The following is a 25,637-nucleotide window of genomic DNA, read 5'->3' as shown; positions in this document are numbered from 1 at the left end:
GCTGCCGTCTTGATAACACAGCACGCAAATTGTAATTAGGTTGAAGATTTATTGCAATACAAACAATTAGCCTTGAACGTCTGTGCTTTATGAGTCAGTTGACCCTTCTGGCGAGTGTTTCCGGGTTTGGCAGAATATTCTGAACTTACAACTTTTTATAAATATCATTTGAAATTAAAATGGCTGTATAAATTTTTTGTTTCACAGTCCTTATAAAATCAACAGGCAATGCAGATGTTGCATCCATGTAAATAAATAAACATAGTCAAATGACAATGTTATGCAGACAGAGAGAACCCTAAAGATCTGTCCAGAAAAATATATGCCATGCTAAACTTGTTGGTGTTTAAGGTGCCTCAAGGCTCTTGCTTTTTCTGCAAATTACTAACATGGCTACTTCTCTGGGCACCATCATTATGAATGCCATCCACTTGTGTACTACACAAGTGTACCTTCCAAAACTTTCTCACTAGAATGCTCTGGGTGCAGTGGCAGAAGCAGCCTCTCGGGCACCTTGGGCGGTGCTCCCAGGGGTGGGGCAAATGGCTCATAGGGGCAGGCAGAGGTGGAGCTAGCAGCAGTGGCACGCCGCCCAGGGGGGTGCCGCCCACGGTGGGGAGCATCCCGGGGGGGGGCGCCGCCTGCAGCAATGTTACTCCCTCAGGGATGACACCCGGGGCGGACCACCCCCACTTTGCTCTGCCTCTGTCTGGGTGTCCCTTATCTTGTGTTAATCTGCTATTCTACCCAAATAGTATGTTTTTAGGCAGGTGTGTGGCAAAACAGGATGCAGTGTTCTACTGTCCAGCATAATTGGGGAAGGGCAATTGTCCCTCTCAAATGAGCCATTGATGGTTCTCTGCAAGGCTTGGGTCTTTGCCACCTATTTATAAGAAAAATTGAAAACTCAGAATTTAAAGCGAGGGAGTGGAATGTGAAAAACATGATAAAAATTGACAGCCTACCTCAAAGAACTCCAGAGAGGTACAGGATGCTTGTTCTGATCCTGACCACCAATACACGATTCCCAACTGAGTATACAACATGTGCTCTGAAATAAGCATGTGTGCCTTCATCATAAGGTATCGTCCAGGAATGGGGTAGCTGTGGACTCCAACTCCTATCAGTCCCAGCCATTATGGCCTGTGCTCAGAGATTATGTGAATGGTATATCCAAACTACAGGAAGGCCATGTGCTCTCCTCCTCTGTTTTAGTCTACACAGCATTGCATGCACTTCTACTGTAGAAGTGCTAGTGTGTGCAACTGGCAGGTGTCAATTGGCCCACGGAGTGATGAAAAAGGACAGACATTAGTTTTTCTTGAATTCCCCAGGTTAACAACTAATTCAGCCACCAAGACCATCAGAGGTTTGCAAAGTGGATTGGGGCTGCTGGTGAAGCCCCTTTTACTTTCGGATGCCACCTCAAGTGTCTCTAAGTCAGGGGTAGACTCCAGAATTTGGAGACTGCAACTCCCAGCAGCCTCAATCCAGTAGCAACAGACGATGGGGGTTGAAGTCCAAAAGATAAAAAGGGCACCAGGCTGGCTATCGCTGCTCCAAGCATATGCAGAGTTCTTTTCATTCAATTTTTCAAAGGCATTGGGATAAACTTACCAAAATATGTAAAGCATCTTTTTGGGGAAGACAATGTCTCTGAGTGCACCACAGAAAGGAAAAATCCCATGTTGTGCCCTGAGCCTGATATTTGTTATTTGGAGATAATGAGGTTTGGATTCCACCATGGGCTGTCTGGCTTGTCTGCATGGTGATGGGTAGGAATCCCAAAATCCTGTAACACCTATTGCATGGTAAAAATAAAAATCCAAGTGTGCAGACATATGAAACAAAGCTTCTGCCCCCCACAGGAGCAGCAAGGAGCAGCTTGGCTGGTGTATTTTCTGGCATCTCAATTTCTGGCTTTTCATTATAAGTTAAGATTCAAAACAGATTTGGCATGGGAGATCTGTGAAGAAATTGCATGATTTATTTACTTAAGAAAATATTAAAACCTGTAGCCCTATTGGAGGTACTCATCCTTTGGGTGGGATATGAGTGACCCTCTCTTAAAAGCAACAACAGCAGCTTCCCAGTTTCATTTGAGGAAGGAAATCTTCTACCAGAGAATTGCATATAAGGATTACCTTCCCCAGTAATGCTGCCTAAAAGCAATTTGTTCTGGGTGGCCCTTATCCTCCAAGAGCTTTAAAGTTTTTAAAAAATATGTTGAGGAATCTGTTCAGAGATCTTGGACATATTGTGTTTGGGCCTATAAAATAGCAACTGAAAGACCCACTGTTCTGCCAGAGGGTTGGCTGAGCTTGTCAAAGGGGTGACAGCAATTTCCTTCGTTTTGAGATACCTACTCACCTTTATCAGTAGCTACAGATTGACTCTGCTGATACATTCTATGTTTGCTTGACCTTTCTTTGCTGATGTAGGGAACTGCAGTGGAAGACGTAAACATATAACACAATTGCTGAGGTAGAACACCCAAGAACTAAATCGTTGAGGTAGAACACTGAGCATGAAGAAATGCTTTATACCTTATGTCAGGGTGGTCCAGCACACATCCCAAGGCCTTGATGCCTTTTTGCAGCCCTCTGCAACATTTGACCCCCCCATCCACAGCCCTTGCACTGCCCTCCCAGAGGCGGGTCAGGAGGCGCTGACCTATGTGAAGGAGCTGTAAGTTCTCTGATGGGTCCTCAAGTCCTCCAGTCTCCTTCCAAATTCTAGTTAGCCCTTTCCCAGGTTTGGGAAGAAGGTGGGACACTCTAGGACCCAGCCGGAGCCTCACACCTTCTTCCCCTAGCCTGGCACCTTAAGCTTTGGGAAGGCAGCATGAGGGCTGGAGCATGTGGAAATGTTGGCCTTGCTCCAACAAGGTTGGTACTTTTGTGACCCACTTGGTATGAAAAGTTGGACCTTCCTGCCTTATGGTTTTTGAGGGGATATTCCCTGTGACCTTTTGTAAGCATCGTTGGAGGCACTGATGGGCACACTGATGCAGGGCCATCTTTAGCAGATGCTGCACTGGGGTGTAAATATCCACCCAGCACCCCCAAATTACCACAGATAGTGTTGGGGTGGCCGTAGCTGCACACTGCCAGCCATTGGAGGGGCGCAACTCTTTCCCATGCCACTGCGGGAGAGCGATCCCCGCAGAGGCTTGGGAGTGAAGTTGTGCCCCTCCCAAGCCTCCTCGGGAGGAGAGCGCAGCTTCCCTCTCAAGCCTTCTCGGGGGGAGAGCGATCCCCACAGAGGCTTGAGAGGGAAGCTGCACATCTGCCAGCCTTATGGTTGGCGAGGCGCAGCTGGCGGGCGTTAAGGGAAAGGGGAGGCCACTGGCAAAGCTGCGCAGCTCCCCCACTTGCTGGGCCACCCCTGAGAGGCCGGTGCCCTGGCGCGATGCACCACTAAGCCCTATGGCTCTGCACTGATGCCCTCAGGCATTGCGTTGGCAAACCGTGTCCTAATACCAGTTCCATAGTTCTACAGATATTTCTAATGGAGTAAACTACTTCATGTTTTATACTTTGGGTTACCAATTTTATTCTTATTACATGTAATTATTTCCTCTAGACAGCTCTTTACCATATGTTGCAGCTTATTTTGAATTCTAAAATTAATTATTTTTCTCTTTTTAACCCACAGGCTTGTTCTGGCTGTGGAAAATGTGACTGTAGTGGAGTAAAAGGGCAAAAAGTAAGTACCCAGAGTACTTAATTTTTTTTTCTTGTTAAGAGCAAGGACCAGGTCCAAAGTAGATGATCCCCTTGTTGCTTCTTCCACCTTGTGGGAAATTATCAGCGAGGCAATGGAGGAATTTGTTGGACCTTACATTCTTGGCAGAGTTTGAGTTCCAACAGATATAGGGGAAGTTGAAGTCTCCCATTTCCATTTTTGAATGTTTAGTAATATGCTGTAGGAAAGCTTCCGTCTAACTCCTCAGTCTGGCTTGGAGCAGACACCCACAGTAAGGCCACTGTTGTTTCCCTCTCCTGCAATATTTACTCATACATTCTCAATCTGCCTTCCAGGCTCCAGGTCATGGATGTCTTCACAAGTATACACATCCTTTACATATAATGCTATCCCCCCCCCCCCCCCGCTTTTTGGTCTTGTCCTTTTAAAGAGTTTCTACACCCCATCATGAGTCTCATCCCACCAGGTTTCATTAATGCCTACTAGGTCATATTTCCCATCCTGTATTAAGACCTTCAATTTGTCTTGTTTGTTTCCCACACTGTTGCATCAATTGCAGTGCACTATATTTGAAGCCGGAAGTTTTAAAAATTGTAGTTTTATTGCTTTTTATTTTATTTTATTACTTTTTCAAAATTTCCAACACAGCACTACAAACACAGAGAAAAAGAGGAGAAAATCAAGCAAAACAAAAACAATTTAAAAACACCTCAAACATTTTCAATATCTTATATTTCATTCACTTATTTCCAGTGACTTCCTCACACCTCCCTTTTTGTATTCCACTTCTATTATTTGTTTCAGCAATTCCTTTCCATCTTACTCTGTTTTCTGTTCTATACAGTGGTGCCTCGCAAGACGAAATTAATTCGTTCCGCGAGTTTTTTCGTCTAGCGAATTTTTCGTCTTGCGAAGCACGAAACCCCATAGGAATGCATTGAAATTCAATTAATGCGTTCCTATGGTCAAAAAAAGTCCAAACAAAGCCAAATTTGGTACAACAAGAGTTTATTAAGTGCTCTTTAAAGTCACACATACTGTAAAGAGTATTTCAAAAATTGAAGGAACAATAAATTAAGTTTCTAAACATGACAGAAAAACATTTAAAAATCAATAAAGTGTACAGTACATTTTCTAAGACCCTGGGGGACAACTCGAAGAAGGTTCCTCTTCCACTCTTTGCTTCTTGCTGAAGAACCTGTCCATGGTCTGCTGCTTCATCTGCCTTTTCAGCACCTCCCTGAAAGGCGACATGATCCTCGTATCAAAAGTGTTCGCAAGGTCATGTGCCACGTGCTTGTCAGGGTGGTGCCGCTGTGCAAAAGCCTGCACATCCTTCCACTTCAGGCAAATGTCCCTCAGTTCTTTGGAGGACAGTTGCTTCCTCCTCTTCCAGCGAGGCCTGCTCCTGCGCAGCCTCTGCCTGCAGTTCGACCAGCTCCTGGGTCGTCAGCTCGTGGTCGTGCTCCTCCACCAGCTCGCTGATGTCCTCCTCTGTGACCTCCAGGCTCATGGTCCTCCCCAAGGCAACAATGTCCTGCACCACTGTTGACTCTGGTGCATCAGAGTCACTTGGTGCCACACAGTCCGGCCACAGGCTGCGCCAAGCGCAGTTCAAATTTCTCTGGCTGATCCCTTTCCAGGCCGTGGTGATCATCTTCAAGCAGGTGACAATGTCGAAGTGGTCCTTCCAGAATTCCCGCAGGGTGATGGTGGTGCAATCAGTCACCTCGAAGCATCGCCTGAAAAGCTCCTTGGTGTAGAGTTTTTTGAAATTGGCGATGACCTGCTGATCCATCGGCTGGAGCAGTGGCGTGGTGTTAGGCAGCAGGAACATGATGCTGATGAAGCTGAACTCCTCCAACAAGTCCTCCTCAAGGCCTTTAGGATGAGCAGGAGCATTGTCCATCAGAAGCAAAGCCTTCAGCGGCAGGTCGTTGTCCAGCAGGTACTGTTTGACAGCAGGGCCAAAAGCAAGATTGACCCAGTCCACAAACAGCACACGTGTGACCCAAGCCTTACTGTTGGATCGCCACATGACACTCAGCTGCTCCTTGTCGACCTTGTGTTTCTTGAAGGCCCGTGGGTTCTCCAAGTGGTACACCAGCAGGGGCTTGATCTTCAGGTCGCCGCTTGCGTTGGCACAGAAGAGCAGGGTCAGATGGTCCTTCATGGGCTTGTGGCCAGGCAACTTGGCCTCCTCCTGTGTGATGAAAGTCCTTTTGGGCATCCTCTTCCAAAACAGCCCGGTCTTGTCGCAGTTGAAGACCTGCTGTGGAACGTAGCCCTCCGTCTTCACAACCTCCAGGAACTCCGCTGCAAAGTCTTCAGCCGCAGAAACATCAGAACTGGCAGCCTCTCCATGCCTGACCACGCTGTGGATTCCAGATCTCGTCTTGAACCGGTCAAACCAGCCTCTGCTTGCCTTGAAGACTTCTGGCTCGCCTGAGGTTCCTGGCTGTTCCCGGACGAGGTCTGCGTGCTAGGCCTTGGCCTTCTCACAAATGACGGCCTCAGTCACTGTGTCCCCTGCACGCTGCTTCTCTTCTAACCAACTTCTCGACCTCCTCCAGAACAGCTGGGCTGTTCTTCACGATCCTGGTGACTCCCTTGGCTGCATCAGTCGCAAGGATCTTCTCCCTCATCTTCAGGATGGTGCTGATGGTCGATGGGTTCCTGCCGTACTCCCTGGCGAGGTCTGTCACACGCATTCCACTGTCGTGCTTCCGGATGATCTCCTTCTTCATTTCCAGCGTAACCTTCTCCTTCTTCCCCTCGCCGGCCTCTGCAGCAGCAGTCTTCTTGGGTCCCATGGCAGCACAGCTCCTACCTTCGCAACCCCCCCAAAAAATATCAGTGCTTCACATCCAAAAAATTCAAAAGCACCCAGCCACCCACCACACAGAAATTCAAACACAGAACGAAGTCCTTGAATTCCAAACAGCCCAACCCAATATCCAAAACCCCCCAAAAAAGTTTTAAAAGTTTAACTTACCGAATGGCTGCAAAAGAAGTTTTGGAAAAGCTTCAAAAATCACCAAAGTCTTCAAAAACCTCAACTATTCCCCCAGCCACCCACCACACAGAAATTGCAAACCCCTCCCCAACTGTTCCCCCAGCCCCTCCCCAACTGTTGCAAACCCCTCCCCAACTGTTCCCCCAAACACCCACCACACAGAAATTCAAATCCAGAATTTTTTTAAAAAAACAGCAGAGTGACCCAATGGTCACAGAAAATCATAAAAATGCAGGAAAAAACCACACAAGCTTCCAGATTCTTGCAAACCCCTCCTCAACTGTTCCCCCAGCCACCCACCACACAGAAATTCAAATCCAGAATTTTTTAAAAAAAACAACAGCAGAGTTGCCCAATGGTCACAAAAAATCATAAAAATGCAGAAAAAAATACACACAAGCTTCCAGATTCTTGCAAACCCCTCCTCAACTGTTCCCCCAGCCACCCACCACACAGAAATTCAAATCCAGAATGTTTTTTAAAAAACAGCAGAGTGGCCCAATGGTCACAGAAAATCAGAAAAATTCAGAAAAAAAACCACACAAGCGTCTGGATTCTTGCAAACCCCTCCTCAACTGTTCCCCCAGCCACCCACCACACAGAAATTCAAATTCAGAATTTTTTTTAAAAAAAACAGCAGAGTGGCCCAATGGTCACAGAAAATCATAAAAATGCAGAAAAAACCACACAAGCTTCCAGATTCTTGCAAACCCCTCCCCAACACCAAGTCCTTGAATTCCAAACACCCCAACCCAAAATCCAAAAACCCCAAAAAAAGTTTTAAAAGTTTAACTTACCAAATGGCTGCAAAAGAAGTTTTGGGAAAGCTTCAAAAATCACCAAAGTCTTCAAAAACCTCAAAAAAGGCTACCACACCGCGTGCTATGAGTTGCTCCTCGAAGTCAAGTCGCAACTGCACCTCTTCAAGCAATACACCCTGGGTATTAACGGTTTTACAAAAAAGGAAACAAACTTGCAAGACGTTTTCGTCTTGCGAAGCAAGCCCATAGGGAAATTCGTCTTGCGAAGCAGCTCAAAAAACACAAAACCCTTTCGTCTAGCGAGTTTTTCGTCTTGCGAGGCATTCGTCTTGCGGGGCACCACTGTAATTATCTTAACGGGGAGGTTCAAAACAGGAAGTCCGCCTTCCCTTTTTGTAAATAGACTGAGGCGATGAAGTTGCAAGCTGGAGTCCTGGAAGGTCTTTTGTAAAATATCAAATTTCCAACGGTAAAGAACATTAAACCCCCTCTTGGAGGCAGAAGAAGAGAGGGGGAAGTTGCGGATTGAGTATGCCTGCGGGAGAGAGCGAAGAGGCTTAAAACACCGCCGCTCTGACCCTGGAAACGGGCTGCTAGTAAGACTGATGTTTTGTTTTTTTTTTATGTTCATTGACAGCGCTTAGAACGTTCAGCTAGCTAGCTAAATAAGAGAAATACATTGTTTCTACTGTTTCCGGCTGTTTTTTAAAAAAGGAGGAAAGTAACTGAAAATTGAAACTAACTTCGGATTATTGAAACTGTGTTTAAAAGAGGACATATTGACCGATACAAATACAACCTGTTTTCCCCTAGTGGAAGCTTTTGAAATTGGTTACTTTATAGGAGCTGGGCTAGGGGAATTTCCAGCTGCAAGATAAGAAAAGTGTGAGACTTTGGAATTGACCTTGAATCTCTAAAGTGTTATGGCAAACGGAAGGGAAAAAACAGACGGGATGTCGACAGAGGAGGCTTTAGTGGCTGCATTATTGAAAATAAACGATTCGCTGGAACAACTCCATAAGAAAACAGATGCGAGGAATGTGAAATTGGATGTTGCAAATATTGAGACTGATTTAATTGTAGAAAGTTTAAATAAGTTGGGACAAAAGGTGAATACCAATTCAGAAACCACCCAGAAACTGATACAGGAATCTACTCTGATACGGCAAACTGCAGATGAAGTCAGGGAAAAAACCCTTGCTGCTGAACTTAAGGTGGTACAATTGGAGAGGAGAGTCCCATCCATACAAAGACAACTTGATGAACATAAGCTGGCATTCGTTATGATTGAACTTAAAGAAGAGCGGATGAATTTGGGGACCAGAGCCCTGTCTGAGTTGGAGAAGGAAAGCCTGACAGAGCTTCAGGAGGCGACAGGACTAACATTGGTTGAGAAAGAGAGGTATTTGGGGGTTAGTATGACTGCCAAAAATGTGAATCTGCTTAAGGACAACTGTGAAGAATGTTGGATTGAAGAGAAGGGGAATTTGGAAATATGGACAAATCAGAAGTTGTTACTGTTGGGCCGAGTCGTTGTGGTGGGGATGGGGGCTGCTGTGTTGCTGGGGATGTTGCTGTTGTTTCAAACATTGCAAGCTCTGGATGGGATGGAGGGTCTCAGGAGGTGGCAGAGGGATGCTCTTAGAGTTGTTTGGCAGGGCAGGAAGCCTCGAGTTAAGCTTAAGATATTGATGGATGCTAAAGAAGGAGGTGGACCTGCCCTGCCAGACCTTTAAACTTCGTTGTGAACCATCTGCCTTTTGCTGGTTGAGAGAATGGTTGCTTCTTGAAAACACTGAAGTGTTGGACAATGGCAGACGAAGATGATGGACTATAGGGAATTAGCGGAAATGACTGGCAAGATTCGAGACCAGGGTGAAGAGTCGGTGGAAGAAGATTGGAAAAAGTTTAAAGACTATTTATAGAAATATTGTAAAATTAAGGAATGTTAGAAAAATGTTGGAATGAAATTACATGGCTTTAGTAGAAATGTCATAAGGAATTAAGTATAAATAGATTAATAGAAAATTAAAGGAAAAGTATGGCAAGAATGTGTTTTATTGCTTATTTTATTTCTTTTATTGTACTACAATCTGCATTCCATAATATTCAAATTTTAATACAGGCAATCTTCATTTTGCATGGAGATTCCATTCTGAACCCCCATACACATCGACGGAGCTTGTCAATACCGTAAAATACAATATGAAATTTTAAAAAATAAAAATGCAGTTAAAAACCAATATTTAATGCAGACATGTCATGGACCACACCAGAATTGTGGGGAGCAAACATCCCTAAGTAGATGCTTCCATTCTGGAAGTGGAGGGAGGCAATTTCTGCATTCCCCTTACAGAACCCTGCACATCTGAACAATCTGCTTGAAGGATTGAGGGGACAACAACAACAACAGCAACAGTGTGGGAAAGAATCATAGAATTGTAAGAGTTGGAATGGACCCACAGGGCCATCTTTGGATGTGGTGCTGAGTTGTAAAGGGAAAGTGGAGCTTGTCTCCCTGCCCCTTTCTGTTTGTGGAAGAGAAGAAAGATCCTGGGATCCAATCCCCTGTAGTTTTTAGAAAATATAATTGGTTCTAAGTTGCTAGCCACTGTTTCATATTCAGTTAATTCTCTGCAATGATTACTTTGCACATTTGATATTGAAGACATTATCTCCCCGCACCCACCCAAGGGCTCAGTTCTAATAGTGGTTTGTGTGTCAGTGATGCAGCATCATCAAATCAAACAACTTTCTGTTTTAGGAATCCATTTCCAGCTGCATGGAGAGATCCCAAGTGTATGGGATGCAGTGATAATAGTATAATTTTCAGCAGCATAAAACTTTTTACATATGCACATAGCAGCCACTGGGTGGCTAGGACTTTAATCCTCAGAATGTTAACCCTTTCTTCCTCTCAATGAAAACTGCTTCCCATCTGCGATTTGCATAATAGCCAGGGTGGTAGAGTGGTAGAGTGTTGGACTTGGACCTAGGAGACTAGCATTCAAATCCCCACTCAGCCATGAAGCTCCCTGGGTAACCTTGGGCCAGTCACTGCTTGTCAGCCTAACCTACCTCACAGGGTTGTTGTGGAGATTAAATGAAGAGGGGCAGAACCATGTACACCACTTTGGAGAAAAGGTGGGATATGAATGCAAATAAATGAATAAGAGGAAAACGCCAACTCATGCCAATATTTTTGTTAGGTTTCATTTTGCTAAATAGGCTATATTCTTGCTTTTCACAGGGTGAAAGAGGTTTGCAAGGTTTACAAGGTTTGGTTGGATTTCCTGGAATACAAGGACCTGAAGGTCCCCCCGGCCCCCCAGGAATGAAGGTAAGATTCATTCTGTAGCTAAAAAATTAACCTGAATAGTTTTTCTTCAGACCATGCTGAAGTGAAAAACACCTTCTTTCCCCATCTTTTAAAATAGGGTGATATTGGAGAACCGGGACTACCAGGAACAAAAGGAACAAGAGTGAGTATGCTTGAAATTGTTTTGACCTGTTTTAAATACAGTCATACCTCAGGTTACAGATGCTTCGGGTTGCGCAATTTCAGGTTGCGCACCACACCAAACCTGGAAGTACCAAAACGGGTTCCTTCCGGGTTTCGACGCATGCGCAGAAGTGCCGAATTGCGACCCGCACGTGCACAGATGCGGCGCTGCGGGTTGCGAACGTGCTTCCCGCACGGATCACGTTTGCAACCTGAGCACGCACTGTAGTGGTTTGTCAGTATTAAACATTTTATTTTCAGCATGTACATGACACTTCTGAGTATAGAAGAGGGCAGATGTTGCCTCAAGTAACTCAAGTCTAAAATTTGACCAGTCTATTTTCATGCTGCCTAGTCCACTCAGAGCTGTCAATGAGGCTTTGATCTGAGAATGACAGTGAAACAGCCACCCACGTTTACATTTTCCCAAATTATTCACTTCAGGATAATATCCAGCTGTTCCTCCTGCTAGGTGATATTTTCCTAGTTTTCAAATCCAGACACCTGAAGTTTATTCATTTTTCCCTCCACACAAAAAGTCTAAAAGAGGTTCTCCTATTGTTTATCAATGTCAACAATAGTCTTCCTCCAGTCCAACATGACAACTTTGCTTCCAATATTGAGAAACAATAAATCCTTCATCTTTATTCACACAGGAGTCTCTTCACTGTAGTCATATATTAAAACAGCAATTCATAGTTACTTACTCATTGTATATTCACACTGAGTTCCATATATTCCAGTCCCATTTCCAAATTGTTCTTCCACAAGCAAAAGGGCTATTTTCATTCAGTGAAGAAATTGATCCACTGAGGCTCCTACTAATGGAAGGTGATTTTTTTGTTGATTCCCTGCTGCCACAAACTTCTGCACTTTTCTAGAGGCATCTCCAATCCCCTAGAACAGATTTTAAGGCTGCAGTAGAAAGGAGGATCAATGAAAGCCAACCCCTCCCCACTTCCACAAATAAGAATATCCTGTGAGCAGAATTCCGTTCATAGAAACTTAGGATCCAGCCAGCCTCTTATCTGTCATTTACATATATCACAGCATTTTGTATCCTAACAAAGCCCGCATGTGAATAATATTGGTGATACTCCCATGAGGAACAGTTGTGCTGTGACAATCTGTGCCTACCCATAACCCAGCTGCTCAAAATACTTTTCTTCTTCTTTATGTTCTAACCAGTTAATCAATTTGACATATTTTTGAGAACTGGAGGTATCTCCCATGCATCTTTAAGAGAAATGTCTACTGAATTTTCTTTTTGTTATAACTATTCACCTGACATAGCCCCAAGTCTATACAGAGTACATTTTCTTAAAGTGATTAATTACCTTTATTATAATTTTATTAATTCCAGGGTGCACCAGGTCCAGCTGGCTACCCAGGAAATCCTGGCCTTCCTGTATGTATGATACTTAATTTGCAACTATCAATATTTCAGCAGTGATGTACACCAAAAATTAATCTAGCAGTTTTTGTGTATCTTCCCTCTCCTCTTTCCTAATCTCAGGGCATCCCTGGAGGAGACGGCCCCCCAGGGCCTTCTGGTATCCCAGGATGCAATGGAACAAAGGTGAAACAGCTGAAACAAACATTTTCTTGAAATATTGTTCAAACAAGTTTTATTCAGATAAGAAGTGATGTCACTTTCTCTGTCCCATTAGGGTGAAAGAGGTCCTCTTGGTCCCCAAGGTTTACCTGGATTACCTGGAAATCTAGTAAGCATTTAAAAAAAAAAAAAAAAGTACAAGGGTAAGCATTATAAAAGAAAAAACAGGTAAGAAAATGTATAGCTTGAGAATTCAGTCTTTTAATCTGATTTCAAATATACGCTTTAAAAACAATGCTTAAAATGTCTTCTTGATTTCTTAATTTCTCAGAAAATATAATATTTCTTTTCTAGGGACCTCCAGGACCTCCAGGAATAAAGGTATATCTGACAATTAAAAACATTATTTGTTTTGTTTACAATAACAAAATATGCAAATAACTTCAGTACAGAAAAAATCCAACAGGTGAAAGTAGCTGTGCTCAGCATTAGGAACAGCCAGAAGCTGCAGCAGTCAGGTCATCTGCTTAAGCTATAACTTTTATTTTGCTGCTATTTACTGCAAACAGCACCTTTGGAGGTCTACAGCAAGTGGGGAGCTGATTTGTGTGCAAAACAATACAAAAAGAATATTAGTGATAGGCAGAAAACTGGTGTGGGGTTTCAGTTCAGATTGGAAGCATGTTTTAGGTTGGGGCCTAGCCTAGTTTTCATTCAAAATAAAATAGCCCATTAAGCATTTTGTTTTATTTTTAAAGACAAATGTGAATATTGCAATGTGTGTTTTGGCCCAAAGAAGCATGAAAAAAGCAGCAGATCAACCCATTTGGAAAAATATTCACAATCTGGACTTTCTAATGCAATAGATCATGTTTTTTCTGACTTCTTTATCCCAGTAGCCCTTGGTGCAACTGGAAATTTGTTTTGCACTTGTCACAGTTTAATATAATGAAGACTTCATAACACCCCCTGCTTCTTGCAACAGACTTTCTCTCCTCACTTTGGCTGCTGCACCTTGGATTTGCTTAATGCCCGGCCTGAAGACGAGTTTTAGAGAATTCAAACACTTGATAAATAGATTGTGTCAACTTTCCGTATTTTTCGTCCCATAGGACGCTCCGTCCCATAGGACGCACCTAGTTTTTTTGGGGGGGAAATTTCCTTTATTTCCCCCCCAAATCCAGGTCGGGGAAACCAAACCAGGTCGTGGAACAGCGGTATGGCGGCGCTCCGCCTCCCTGCTGTCCCCCAAGCTTGTGGGGCTGGCCGATGTCTGCCCGAAGCGTAGGGTGCTCTGCTTCAGGGCGCCCCGCGCGCCGGGCGGCAGGCTGCTATCTGCAGCCTAGGGAGTCCTACAGGAACTCCTGCAGGGCTCCCCAGGCTTGCTGATAGCTTCCTGAAGCCTGGAGAGCGAGAGGGGTCGGTGCGCACCAACCCCTCTCACTCTCCAAGCTTCAGCAAAAACCTGTATTCACCCCATAGGACGCACACAGATTTCCCCTTCATTTTTGGAGGGGAAAAAGTGCGTCCTATAGGGTGAAAAATATGGTAGTTGTTCCTAATAAAGCTGTACTGTGACAGTAAAATGAGTAATTCTAATTTAGGAGATAGCTAATGACCACAAAGACAATTGTTATATATTGTGAATCACTCCACTCAATAAAGAAGAATTAGTCATGGTGGTGACTTTGCACTTTTAAAAAAAGAAGCTGAGAGCCACTGCATGCAGCAGCCTGAGTATACAAGTGTTTGCTTCTCTGAAGCAAGTCTAAAAGTTTAAAGAGATCTCTTTGTTTAGAGATACGTGTCCCTCTTTCATTCTGATGTCTCACACCAGTGAAACCTCAGTGTCTGTCCAGGATAGCCAATGTGGTGCCCTCTAGGCTTAAGCTCCCATCAGCCATGTCCATTAGCAACACTGTTTGGGGCAGATGGGAACGAGTCCAACAACATATCTATGACACTATGATGAGTACATGGACTTGAACAGCTGCATAAAGTGCTCCATGGCTCTGAAGGAGGAATTAAGCAGAGAGCTTTATGAGCATAAGCATGAAGTTGTATAAGTAAGATCCAAGACACCATGGCTGTCAACTTTTCCCTTTTCTTGTGAGGAATCCTATTTAGAATAAGGGAATTTCCCTTAAAAAAGGTAAACATTGACAGCTATGCAAGACACACACAAGTTTTCTGAAGTAAAGCATGTGATGTTGGCATCTGTCTGTCTCAAGAGACAATGGAGTGTGCCTATGGGGGTGAAGTCAAACTGCTGTACAGTGGTACCTCGGGTTACATACGCTTCAGGTTACATACGCTTCAGGTTACAGACTCCGCTAACCCAGAAATAGTGCTTCAGGTTAAGAACTTTGCTTCAGGATGAGAACAGAAATTGTGCTCCAGCGGTGCGGCGGCAGCGGGAGGCCCCATTAGCTAAAGTGGCGCTTCAGGTTAAGAACAGTTTCAGGTTAAGTACAGACCTCCGGAACGAATTAAGTACTTAACCCGAGGCACCAGTGGTACCAGTGGTTAGCGGAGTCTGTAACCTGAACCATATGTAATCTGAAGCGTATATAACCCGAGGTACCACTCTATTAGTAGCCCCAAAGTGACCTCCCTGGGGAAGAAGCCTGGACAGGGTGTCTGGAGGTCCTGGGCTGCCCAGACAACAAGAACCCCTCCTTGGCCTCACCGAGGTAATCCAACAGAAACCAGAGCAATACATTTGGCACCAGCTTGGTTGCCAGAAGGAGGCATACAAGGTGCCATCCGTGGGCATAGCCGGGGGGGGGCAGGGAGGGCAGCTGCCCCCTAGAACAAGTAAACCAATAGAAATACTTAACTGACCAATCACGTTTGTTCTGCCCCCCCCCCCAACAAAAATCCTGGCTAAGCCCATGGCGCCATCCAACTGCCTTAGGGACTCCACTCCAGATTTGTGTAGGGTTTACTAATCCAAAGATATCCCGCAAGGCAGCAGAGGTTTAGGGCCAGAGTCTGTCTTCTCCCAGATGGGCTCCCTTCCCAGGTGGATGAGCCCCATCTGCCCCTCACTTCCCTCTACAGCACATGCAGAAACCACCTTTCTGACCATTGGACCCGCTATTGGTCTCTCCTTCTCAATCCACTGGAGCCTGTATTCGCATGCAGGGGAAGTCCCTAATTCACTAAGGGTTTGAGACCCATCAACTACCCTTACCTGGTTTAGCTGGCCAATCAAAGCCGTTCCTGGGGTGTGGCTGCTGTCTCATACTGTCAGCTTCTAGGAGCCACAGGTGAGAGCTGAGTGCAGAATGGGAACCAAAGGTGGACAAGGTACACCAGAAGGAACATGGTGTCTACTCCACCAGAGGTATTACCCCTCCCCTAACACCCCACATACCCCCAAAGCATTTAAAACATTTTGCAGTGTCTGAGTGTCTGTAGCAATTGGGGAACCTCCTCCTTCTCCACATAGCTGGCCAGTTTTGCATTCAGAGAATTTCAGCAGAGCATGGGCAGTTATCCAAAGTTAAGTAAATGTTTAGACCTACCAGTATTTAAAAAAACAAACATAGTTATGAGGCATAGATCACATTCTTTTTTGAAAGGAATTAAATAGATAGTGGTGATATAACATTTTTATACAAGTACAAATAATGAGTTAAAATGACTGTATGCTTTAGATTCCCATATAGTCCTTTTTGTGAGTCATGGAGAGAGAGAGATATTCCCAGTCTTAACGACATCATGTGAGATCTTGGATGGCCCTTCCCAGAGCCCAGTAAGCAAGGCAGACAGCTAGAGCATGTAAGCTCCTCACCTTGCATGCATTCAAGTTGTGTTATGTCAGTTGATGGGCTGCCAAGCACACAAGGTGTGAGTCAACTGTACAGTCCTGTATTATTTGATACAAATTTGAAGAGACATGACCTGTCATTTATTTACTAGCAAGTAAAGGAGGTGACCAGCACTTACAGTATCCATGCAGAGCTATAGAATCTCTTTTTCTAATTCATGTCATGTAGGGAGAACCAGGAGAAGTTATTGGACTGATACCTGACGGTGTGCTAAAAGGTGAAAAAGGCTTTCCTGGTCGCCCTGGATTACCGGTAAGGCTCATTATAAACCCAATAAAATTTACCTTCATTTTGATGGCTGAGGTGGAGGGAGGGTTAAAAGGGAAGCCTATATTGCAGAAGTTTGGAGAAGCAATTTCAGTGCATATGTGTGCACTCTGTGTAAAAAGCCACATGGAATCCCTTGTGGGCCGTGGCAGGGCTGGCCAGTCCAGGAGGCAGACTCAGCATCCACCAGGCAGCAGATCCTGATGCAGGTCTTTGTTCACCCTTTGTTCCTGGTGTCAGTCTTCACTCACCCCTTCTTCCCAGGCAGGAAGAGGGCGATTTTGTGGGAGTTTCTGTGTTGGTCTTTGCCTGGGTCCCAGGGGAAGGGAAGTTGTGTCTTGGGACAGTTAGCACTGTGGGAGGTAGGAGGGCTGCTTCCCTGTGCAGGAGGTGATGGCTTGTCATTGCTTCCTTGAGGCTGTCTTAGTTTCTCCTTTAGAATATTTGCAGGGTCTGTGCTGTTCTCCCTTCTCCTCTATTCTGCATCTTTTCCCCCATCCCGCAGGAAAAGGTATTTTGTTGCAAAGCACCCAGATGCTGTGCTCATCTGCAGTTGTCCCAAGGAGGGGAAACTTACTGAAGCATGCAGTGAGGGAGCCTTTCTCATGCTTATTGTGTTTTGCAATGGGTGTTTGGGGAGAAAGAGAAGGGTGCAGCTTCCACTTACTTAGAACTAGGGACCCATATTCCAAGGCAGAGCAGGTGTATATTAACCGGCAGAGCCAGTCAACCCATGAGGTAAAGTGAGTCAGCTGCTTCAGGTGGCAGGGTCCCCTGGGGCAGTAGATCCCACCCAATGTCTATCTTTCTTCCCCGCCTTGTTCCTAATGTAGATCTTGCCTCCCCACCCCCATTCACTGGTAGGGAGAGAGGTGCCATTTGGGGGTCTGCCTCAGGTACCAAAATGACTTGGGCTGGACCTGAGTCACTCTATGTGTGCCAGATGAGCCTCCCTAACGAGAGAACATGTGGGATCCCACCAGTGCTTTTTTCTTTAAAAAAAAAATGGTTAGGGGTACTCTCATTTTCCTACTTGTATTGAAATACTGGCCCTCAATGAGGCCAAACTTAGATCCACAAAATGTTTAGGGATGTGCGTACTGCTGCATCCCCCCCAGAAAAAAAGCACTGGATCCCACAATCGAGAAGGTCCTTCTCCTCGCCATTTCTCACCTCAAATGGCAGGGCAGCCTGATAGAAAACCTCCTGAGGCGACAGGCTTATGTCGGAGTAGGCAGTCGGTTAGTTGCCTGGATCCAAGCTGTGTAGGCACGGCCCCTTTCTCATTTTCTTATGTATTCATAAGAAATTTATATTGATCCATGAAATATCTGTGAGCCATTGACATCCAAGTCTGCTCCTATCTCCAATGTGCAGTTCTGTCCTAGATTCAGTGTCTTAAAACATGACATGGGTGATCTGACCACACACCTCATGACATTGTTTTTGTCCTTAAAACAGCCATGGTGAGGGATGGATGCCTGTAATTTATTGTTTGCAGCACTGTGAATTCTGTGTTTTAATTATTTTTCTGGTATTATTTTACACAGTGTTTTCATTTGTATATTTTGCTTATGTTTAGTAAGCTCTGAAGGAAGGAAGGAGCAGAAATGTAATAAATGGGTTGACTCATTGAAATCAAGATTCAGAGTTGACCTATTGAAATCAATGGACTTGTGTTATAGAATTAACTTATACCGTTGCTTCAGCTATAGGTGGCATTATGTCCAACTAAGTCATGCTGCGGTTCTAGACTGTTCTTTTATAAGAAAGCTGTTCCTTGGTTTAACAACCCTTTTGCCTATGCTGCTTCCTGGAAATAACCTGACAGGGCTAAAGCTAGTTCTGACTGATTTGAGTCCATTGATTTCAATGTGTTTGCTCCAAGTATAAATAACTTAGTTGGATACGACCCAATAAACTTAGATTGCCATGGTTCTGGTAGTGGCAGTCTTCTGCCAACTGCTTCCCTGATGGAAATTGTCCCTGATGCTTCTGCCAGCTGCAAACTGGAAAATGTAGCTACAATATAGATTTCTTCCCACCTCCTGTCCCCATAATTGGGGGTGGGGTGTTAAGCCAGGGAAACAATGCTGGAGGAAAGGATAAATAAACCCTCCTTGAGCCACACTCCAAATCACCTCAGCTGCTTTTCAATGCAAAAAAGTTGTTACCTCTGTAGTTTGCCCTGAATCGTACTAGGGTACACGACAACAACAACAGAAGGGATGCAGGTGGCGCTGTGGGTTAAACCACAGAGCCTAGGACTTGCCAATCAGAAGGCGGTTCGAATCCCTGCGACCGGGTGAGCTCCCATTGCTCAGTTCCAGCTCCTGCCAAGCTAGCAGTTTGAAAGCACGTCAAAGTGCAAGTAGATAAATAGGTACTGCTCCGGCGGGAAGGTAAACGGTGTTTCCGTGCGCTGCTCTGGTTCGCCAAAAGCAGCTTAGTCATGCTGGCCACATGACCCGGAAACTGTACGCCGGCTCCCTCGGCCAATAAAGCGAGATGAGCGCCGCAACCCCGGAGTCGGCCACGACTGGACCTAATGGTCAGGTGTCCCTTTACCCTTTACCTTTACAAGACAACAGAATGACAGATAAATGGGAAAGATACTGTGTTTAATGGTTTTTGTCATATACAGGGAACACCCGGTTCACCAGGTATTGTTGGACCACCTGGACCTTCTGGAAAACCTGTAAGTGTCGGCTTATAGTTCTTTATTCGTAGATGCTTTGGGCAAACATAAGGCCGCTGCCTTCATTCTTTGCTTCTGATACTTCCTCGAGAAGTGGCGCACTCTCCATCCTTGGAAATTTTTTAGCCATCTTCTATAGATTCCTGAGTTGAGATTCCTGCATTGGAGGGGCTGGACTACATTACCCTTGGGATACGTTCCAACTCTATGATTCTATGTACTGCTGTTTATAACTCAAACATAATATATAATATGTATAACAGATATGCAAAAGTAGGAGAAAGGAAGAGAAAGGAGACAACATGGCTAGAGGGTTAGAACTAAAAGTTGGTTAGCTCAAGAAAGATATTGCAGAAGTGAAAAACACATGTTTACTTACTGCTCTGCTAAATAAAAAAATATTTTTTCAATAAGAACACCAATTAAAAATTAGTCAAGGTAAGGTCTGTGCTTGAGTGGGAGACCACCATAGGTGTCTGTGCATGTCACCTTGAACCCCGTAAGGGAAGAAATGTGGGGTATAATAAAATAAAATAAATATTTTTGTACATCCTGCAGTTAGACATGTGATGTGAGAATCTGGAAGAAAGCTTAAAGGATTAGAAGATCCTGTGGAATTCCCTGCACCTAGTTTTGCACATTAATGTTTAGGAAAGATGAATTAATAATGAAACATGTGCAAAAGAAAGCAATCAGGAGGGTTTTTGCTTCTGGGGCCTACTGTGCTGCAAAGTTCCACCGCACGAATGGCCCTTTTATGGATTGTTGCTCTGGTGATAAGGGCACCGACTGGGCCATTTTAATGGGCATTTGGGTGGGAATCCATCCCTAGATCCCCAGGCCATGGGGAATTCCCCACAAGGATCAAGGGTGGCAAGGATCAAGGGTGGAGTCCAAGGGACCTCAAACATCAGCCCTGCAGTGAGTGGCCATCAGATGATTGTGTATTGCAAAGCACCTTGCACACAGGTAGCATAATACTAGTGAAAAAATAATTGACAGGCAAGATTACAACTTTAAATATTAACTCTATCCACCCTGAATAAAATATTTTTATTTACTGTGTTTTTCAAGAAGGGAAAACTTTGTGTACTTCAAGAGTCTGGGGGTTGGTTGCAGCCTGAGATAGTTGAATTTAAGTTCCATTGAAATCACTGGGACAAGTTAAGACTAAGTTGTTTAACTTCAAAGAAACCTAGGTTTAACTTACTTATCCATACATATTTCTATTGACTATTCAGGTGTGCAGTATATGCATATCCTGAACACATGGAGAGGGACCAGTGCCCTTTTGCATCTTGCACAGAATGTATGGAGACAGGGGCAGATCCCCCCTCTCCCCTGCCTCCATGTGGTAAGCATGCATACGGAATGCCTGAACTGAGGCAAATATTTGTAGTGCAGTGTATTGAACATGCCAGTGATAGCACTTCCGGCTGATACACCACAACTTCACCCAAAGGATTCTACTTTACCTAAATCAATAATTAGAATGAGTGGCAATCAGAAGGTTGTAAGACAGAATGCCTTTCAATTTGGCCTGACTACATACAGTATAGAGCTGCTCTTTTCTCCTTTGTTCAAGAGCTAGTTCTACACTCACTTTGTGATTTTTTTGAAGCAACCTGTGGGTACCATAAATATAAAAACTACTGTTATAGATATGGTGAGCCACCTCCTGAGTTTGATGGTTCAGCCAAAAGCCACTGGGAACAGGAAGTAGGGTGTAAATTCATCCTCTACTTAGAGAGAGCCGGTTCTTCTGTGGGCTTTGACTTAAGGATTAATCTAAGCAATGCGTTTCTAGTACAGAATTGACTTAGCCACTTCTGCTCCTTGAAAGCTGTTTTCAAGATAAAACAATTCAATGACTTAATTCACTGATAGAAACGGTATGAAATAAAGATTCCATTCATAAAATTATCCTTTGTTAAAGAATTGACAAGGCTGAAACAGGCAAATCAGTATTAATAAAACAATCTTTTTCAGGGTTCTCCAGGGCCACCAGGCCCCCCAGGTGAGAAGGTAAGACCATTCACAGTCAATGGTGCTTTGGGGGAGTTGATTTCCTTCAGTAAGTGTGTGTGCATTTGTATGCTGATCTATATGTCCAGAGGGTGGGAGTAACAAATCATTGAGTTTCTCATTTCCTTGAGTTTCTAAAATAGCATTACTTGAACAACTGAAGTTTGCCTTTGTTTTCAAAGGCAGACATGTGTCTAAAAGTTTCTTCAAGTTTCTGCTTGAGTACTGTGTAGGAATGCAGTCAGATCTTGAGAATCAAAAAGATAGCAACCAAGTACTCTTGGCATTTTAAAGGTTTATGAGAGGGAAATTTCAAAAGCAAATTTGCTGATTGTAAAAATGCACATACTATGTATTGTCATGATGTATGGCTGGTGACTGTTCCTGTGCACCAAAGAGCTCAGAGGAGGAGGCTGCTTCATCGCTGTACTTAAGGGAATTACTTCTATGACCTTCTTCACGACCTTCCTGGCTGGATGACACAGCCATATCACCCTTCTCTGATTCAGAGGAGACATCTACTGCGCTCCCCCTGTCTTACAGGGGCCAAAGTCTGCAAAATAAGGCAAAGGGTTTGTAAATATCAGCCAGCTCCTCTCTGGAGGCAGGGCTTACAAGTCCAGTCTAATTATGTAAGGCTGCAGAGACAACAGCTGCATTCACATGAGAATTTATTCTGTTTTCATGACTTTCTCCTAACTGTTCATTTCTGCATTATATTTGAGCTTTCACAGGATGTAAGAGCCAGAACTGTAGTGGAAAATAGTGCGAGTTCAGTGGTCATTTCCATGTTATTCACTTCTAGAAATAATCACTTTACAAATAATATGGGAATAACTGCTGAATGTGTTGTATAGTGTTCATAATATGTTGAAGATGCACCTCTTACCCATGGCCTTAAATATGGCTATATATTTTTAGGACTCACTCTATTTTTTAATTGTAAAAATTGTGTTAATTCATTTTAACATTCCAATTATACCTTGCTGTAACCTGCCCTTGAGTTGAAGAATGGCTAAGAAATCTAATAAATAATAATAAAATCGAAAGCTTAGTAATAATGGCTGTTTTCTTGCGGTATCTTGTAGTATCAACTGCTGGTGTACGGTTGCCATGGTGACTGTAGTTAGCACAATAACACTGTGTCATAGCAATATGCATTGTTGCGAAGTGTGCAGTTTGCATGCAAGCCTGCAATTCTCACATGCAATCTGACTCAGTTCTAGGTATATTTTGAAAATGAAATCTGGAAAAGCTCTACACAGACACAGATGTAAACCAAAAGTGAATTTGTTGTGGAAAGTGGAAAATTAGCTTACTTACAAAGGAGGGTAGGGACGCGGGTGGTGCTGTGGGTTAAATCACTGAGCCTTGGGCTTGCTGATCAGAAGGTCGGCAGTTTGAATCCCTGCGATGGGGTGAGCGCCCATTGTTCGGTCCCCTCCTGCCAACTTAGCAGGTCGAAAACATGAAGTGCAAGTAGATAAATAGGTACCGCTCCGGCGGGAAGGTAAACGGCATTTCCGAGCACTGCTCTGGTTCGCCAGAAGTGACTTAGTCATGCTGGCCACATGACCTGGAAGCTGTATGCTGGCTCCCTCGGCCAGCAAAGCGAGATGAGCACCGCAACCCCAGAGTCGTCCATGACTGGACGTAACGGTCAGGGGTCCCTTTACTGAGGAGTGTAGGACTTGAACCAATGGCTTCAAGTTAGAAGAAAGGAGATTCTGACTAAGCATCAGGAAAAACCTTTTGACAGTAAGAGCTGTTTGACAGTGGAACGATCTCCCTTGGCAGGTTGTAGACTCTGTTGCCATCTGAGGTCTTTGATTCAAATCCCATCTCCTGCACTGGGTCTTTGTATTCTAGTGTGTTTACATGTATGTGAGGGAGCACTTTTATATAGTTGCTTTGATTAACTTATTTTGTTATAAAATGCCTCTTCCTTGTGTCATCAGGGTCATATGGGTATAAGCTTCCAAGGACCAAAGGGTGATAAGGTAAGTTTGTTCTTTTGAAAGTCATAAGCAAATATTCTATGTACCTCTATAATCCTTTGCTACAGTATGTTAGGATGCCAACTTGAATGAAAGCATCTTTTAAAGTGGGTGTGCATTCGTGCACAGTGCTTTTTTCTGGGGGAACTCAGGGGTACACATACCCCTAAACATTTTGTGAATCTAAGTTTGGCCTCATTGAGGGGGCAGTATTTCAATATGAGTAGGGAAATGAGAGTACTGCTAAACATTTTTTTAGAGAAAAAAGCTGTATTTATGGGGTAAGCTCAGTGATTTCCCATTGCCTGTGTTGGTCATTGGATTAGGCTGTGGCTCCACCTAGTGGATGAGGCAGGGTAAGGCTGGGCTCCCAACTCCGCTTCAAGAGTAGGCTGGGCTTCCAAACCAGTTTGTTCCTGCCTTCTGACAAACCAGTCATGTTGCTTGTGGCCTCTTGTATACGTTTCATCTTCAGGCTTGTTATTCTAATCCTCTTGCTTAATTCTACCTTCATCTACTCCTGAACACTCTCCCTTCCACTGTGTCCTAGCCTTCCTTTCTCTGAATCAGCAGCTTTCTCCCACCCTTTTGAAAATGCTTTCCTCCACTCCTCTTACTACAGGCAAAGACCAATTTAGGTGCACCAAATGATGCACAATCGCACACACACAATGGCGCCCAACCCGGAAACGGCCCCCCAAACCTCATAAAGAAGTCATGAAAGGGGGCAGAGCAATTTTACACATGCCTCACTGATGTGTGTGGGGGTCCAGAATGGAACCCCCATGCAAAACAAGGATTGCTTGTATATAAAATCTTAAAATTCTTCAAAATTCTCCCCCTCTCTTCCTTTCCTCTGACTGACTATGCTCAAGGGAAAAGGTTGCAATTTTTCACCCATACATCTCTTAGCTCCTAGGAGAGCTGGTAAGCGCAGGGCCCCATCAATGCCTGACACACAGACTGCCATTTGAGAGACCCCTCTATCTCCCAATCTGCTCTTGGGGCAGATAGCAGGGCTGAGTTCAGATGAGAGACAGGCTGTCCACACCCCACTTCATCCACACATCCTGCATAGCCTTATTCTTTACTACACCTGAATTGATACCGCCTCACAAACCCCCAACAGCATCTCAAGTACATATGCAAGAGCCTCCTTAAGATTTCTAGGGCAGCGACTGTCATGGCAGATGCCTCCCAGTTTGTGGCATTATTAATGGTAATGGGCATTGTCGCCTGCAGAACACTGGCTGAAACCCTGGGAGGCGGACACAGCATTTTCCACAGTGGTCTTTGTGGGCAATAGGAGGTTTTAAAAGATGTTATTATCAAGTCCAAGGGGAAAGTGAAGGTCCTGGTCACTGAGCAAGAGGAAATGTGCTACTCAGAATGGTATGCAATCCTACTGACCACCAAGAAGATACCAAAAACTACAAGTCCAAACAGGGTGGTTTACAATATAAAAAGACAAAAATAATAACAAAAAAAAAATACTCCCTCTCGCAGTTTTTTCCTGGCACCTCATGTGCTGTTTGGGTAAGCTGCAGTGACACCCCCCCCAACCCCTGTTCACCTGGCCGCTGCTGGTAAGCAGGTAGATAAAATACAATGAGTTTATATTTTGTTGTTTTTCACAGCTTCACATCCGTGTGCATCACCTTGATAGGAGCATCAGACTCGGCCAAGCAGCCATGTAGCACAAACTGATCTCTTTGTGCTTGGCCTCCTCTTCCAGATGAACAGTGTGTGGTTTCAAATGCTTGGAATCACTCTAAGACATACATTTACTTGTTTTCAACCTAGTAATTCAGAAACCCCCTCCCCTCCCAATATTATCTCATTGACTAGTAGGAATATTTAAGAAATACTTCCCTGAAAATTGATCCTAGATTTGGGGATTTAGCATTACCAGAACTGTGCTGAACATTGTTGGAATCTATGGTTTGTCCAGATTTTTATTTTGAGAATGTGTTAATCCTTTTTTTTTTTTTTACTTGGGGGAGGGGGAATCACAAGCCAGTATTAAATGGAGTTTCTTTTATTTAGTGTGCTTTATCAGGGGAACTGGTAGGCTTCTATAGAAAGGCAAGGAAAAATAATAGAAGGTTTTTCTTTCTAAGAACCGATGCTATTTATCTCTCATTTTTGAAGGACTCGTTATCACTAAGAACAAATTTCTTTTGGATCAGTTATGTTGCATTATTTCCTGAAATGATAGGATTGGATAAACTGAATTTTACCTTTAAATTTTTAGTACCTTCAAATTTGTTTG

At 44.1% G+C, this 25,637-nt stretch overlaps 1 protein-coding gene across 3 annotated transcripts in view; it reads left to right on the top strand.

Annotated features, from left to right (window-relative positions):
• The window catches only part of COL4A1 (collagen type IV alpha 1 chain), a 196,796-nt gene that overhangs the window by 31,013 nt on the left and 140,146 nt on the right, over positions 1-25,637 (top strand). For all 3 annotated transcript variants that reach the window (XM_080997345.1, XM_080997347.1, XM_080997346.1), the window contains exons 2-12: positions 3,658-3,708; positions 10,736-10,825; positions 10,923-10,967; positions 12,351-12,395; positions 12,504-12,566; positions 12,658-12,711; positions 12,897-12,923; positions 16,547-16,630; positions 19,290-19,343; positions 21,333-21,368; positions 23,327-23,368. In XM_080997345.1, coding sequence (XP_080853471.1) covers positions 3,658-3,708; positions 10,736-10,825; positions 10,923-10,967; positions 12,351-12,395; positions 12,504-12,566; positions 12,658-12,711; positions 12,897-12,923; positions 16,547-16,630; positions 19,290-19,343; positions 21,333-21,368; positions 23,327-23,368 — 591 coding nt within the window. The remainder of the gene's footprint in view (positions 1-3,657; positions 3,709-10,735; positions 10,826-10,922; positions 10,968-12,350; positions 12,396-12,503; positions 12,567-12,657; positions 12,712-12,896; positions 12,924-16,546; positions 16,631-19,289; positions 19,344-21,332; positions 21,369-23,326; positions 23,369-25,637) is intronic.

The sequence above is a fragment of the Podarcis pityusensis genome (assembly GCF_964106645.2).
Source record: "Podarcis pityusensis genome assembly, chromosome: 3".
NCBI classification, from domain to species: domain Eukaryota; kingdom Metazoa; phylum Chordata; class Lepidosauria; order Squamata; family Lacertidae; genus Podarcis; species Podarcis pityusensis.
The sequence above is the reverse complement of the archived record's forward strand: the minus strand, read 5'-3'. Positions and strand labels throughout refer to the sequence as shown.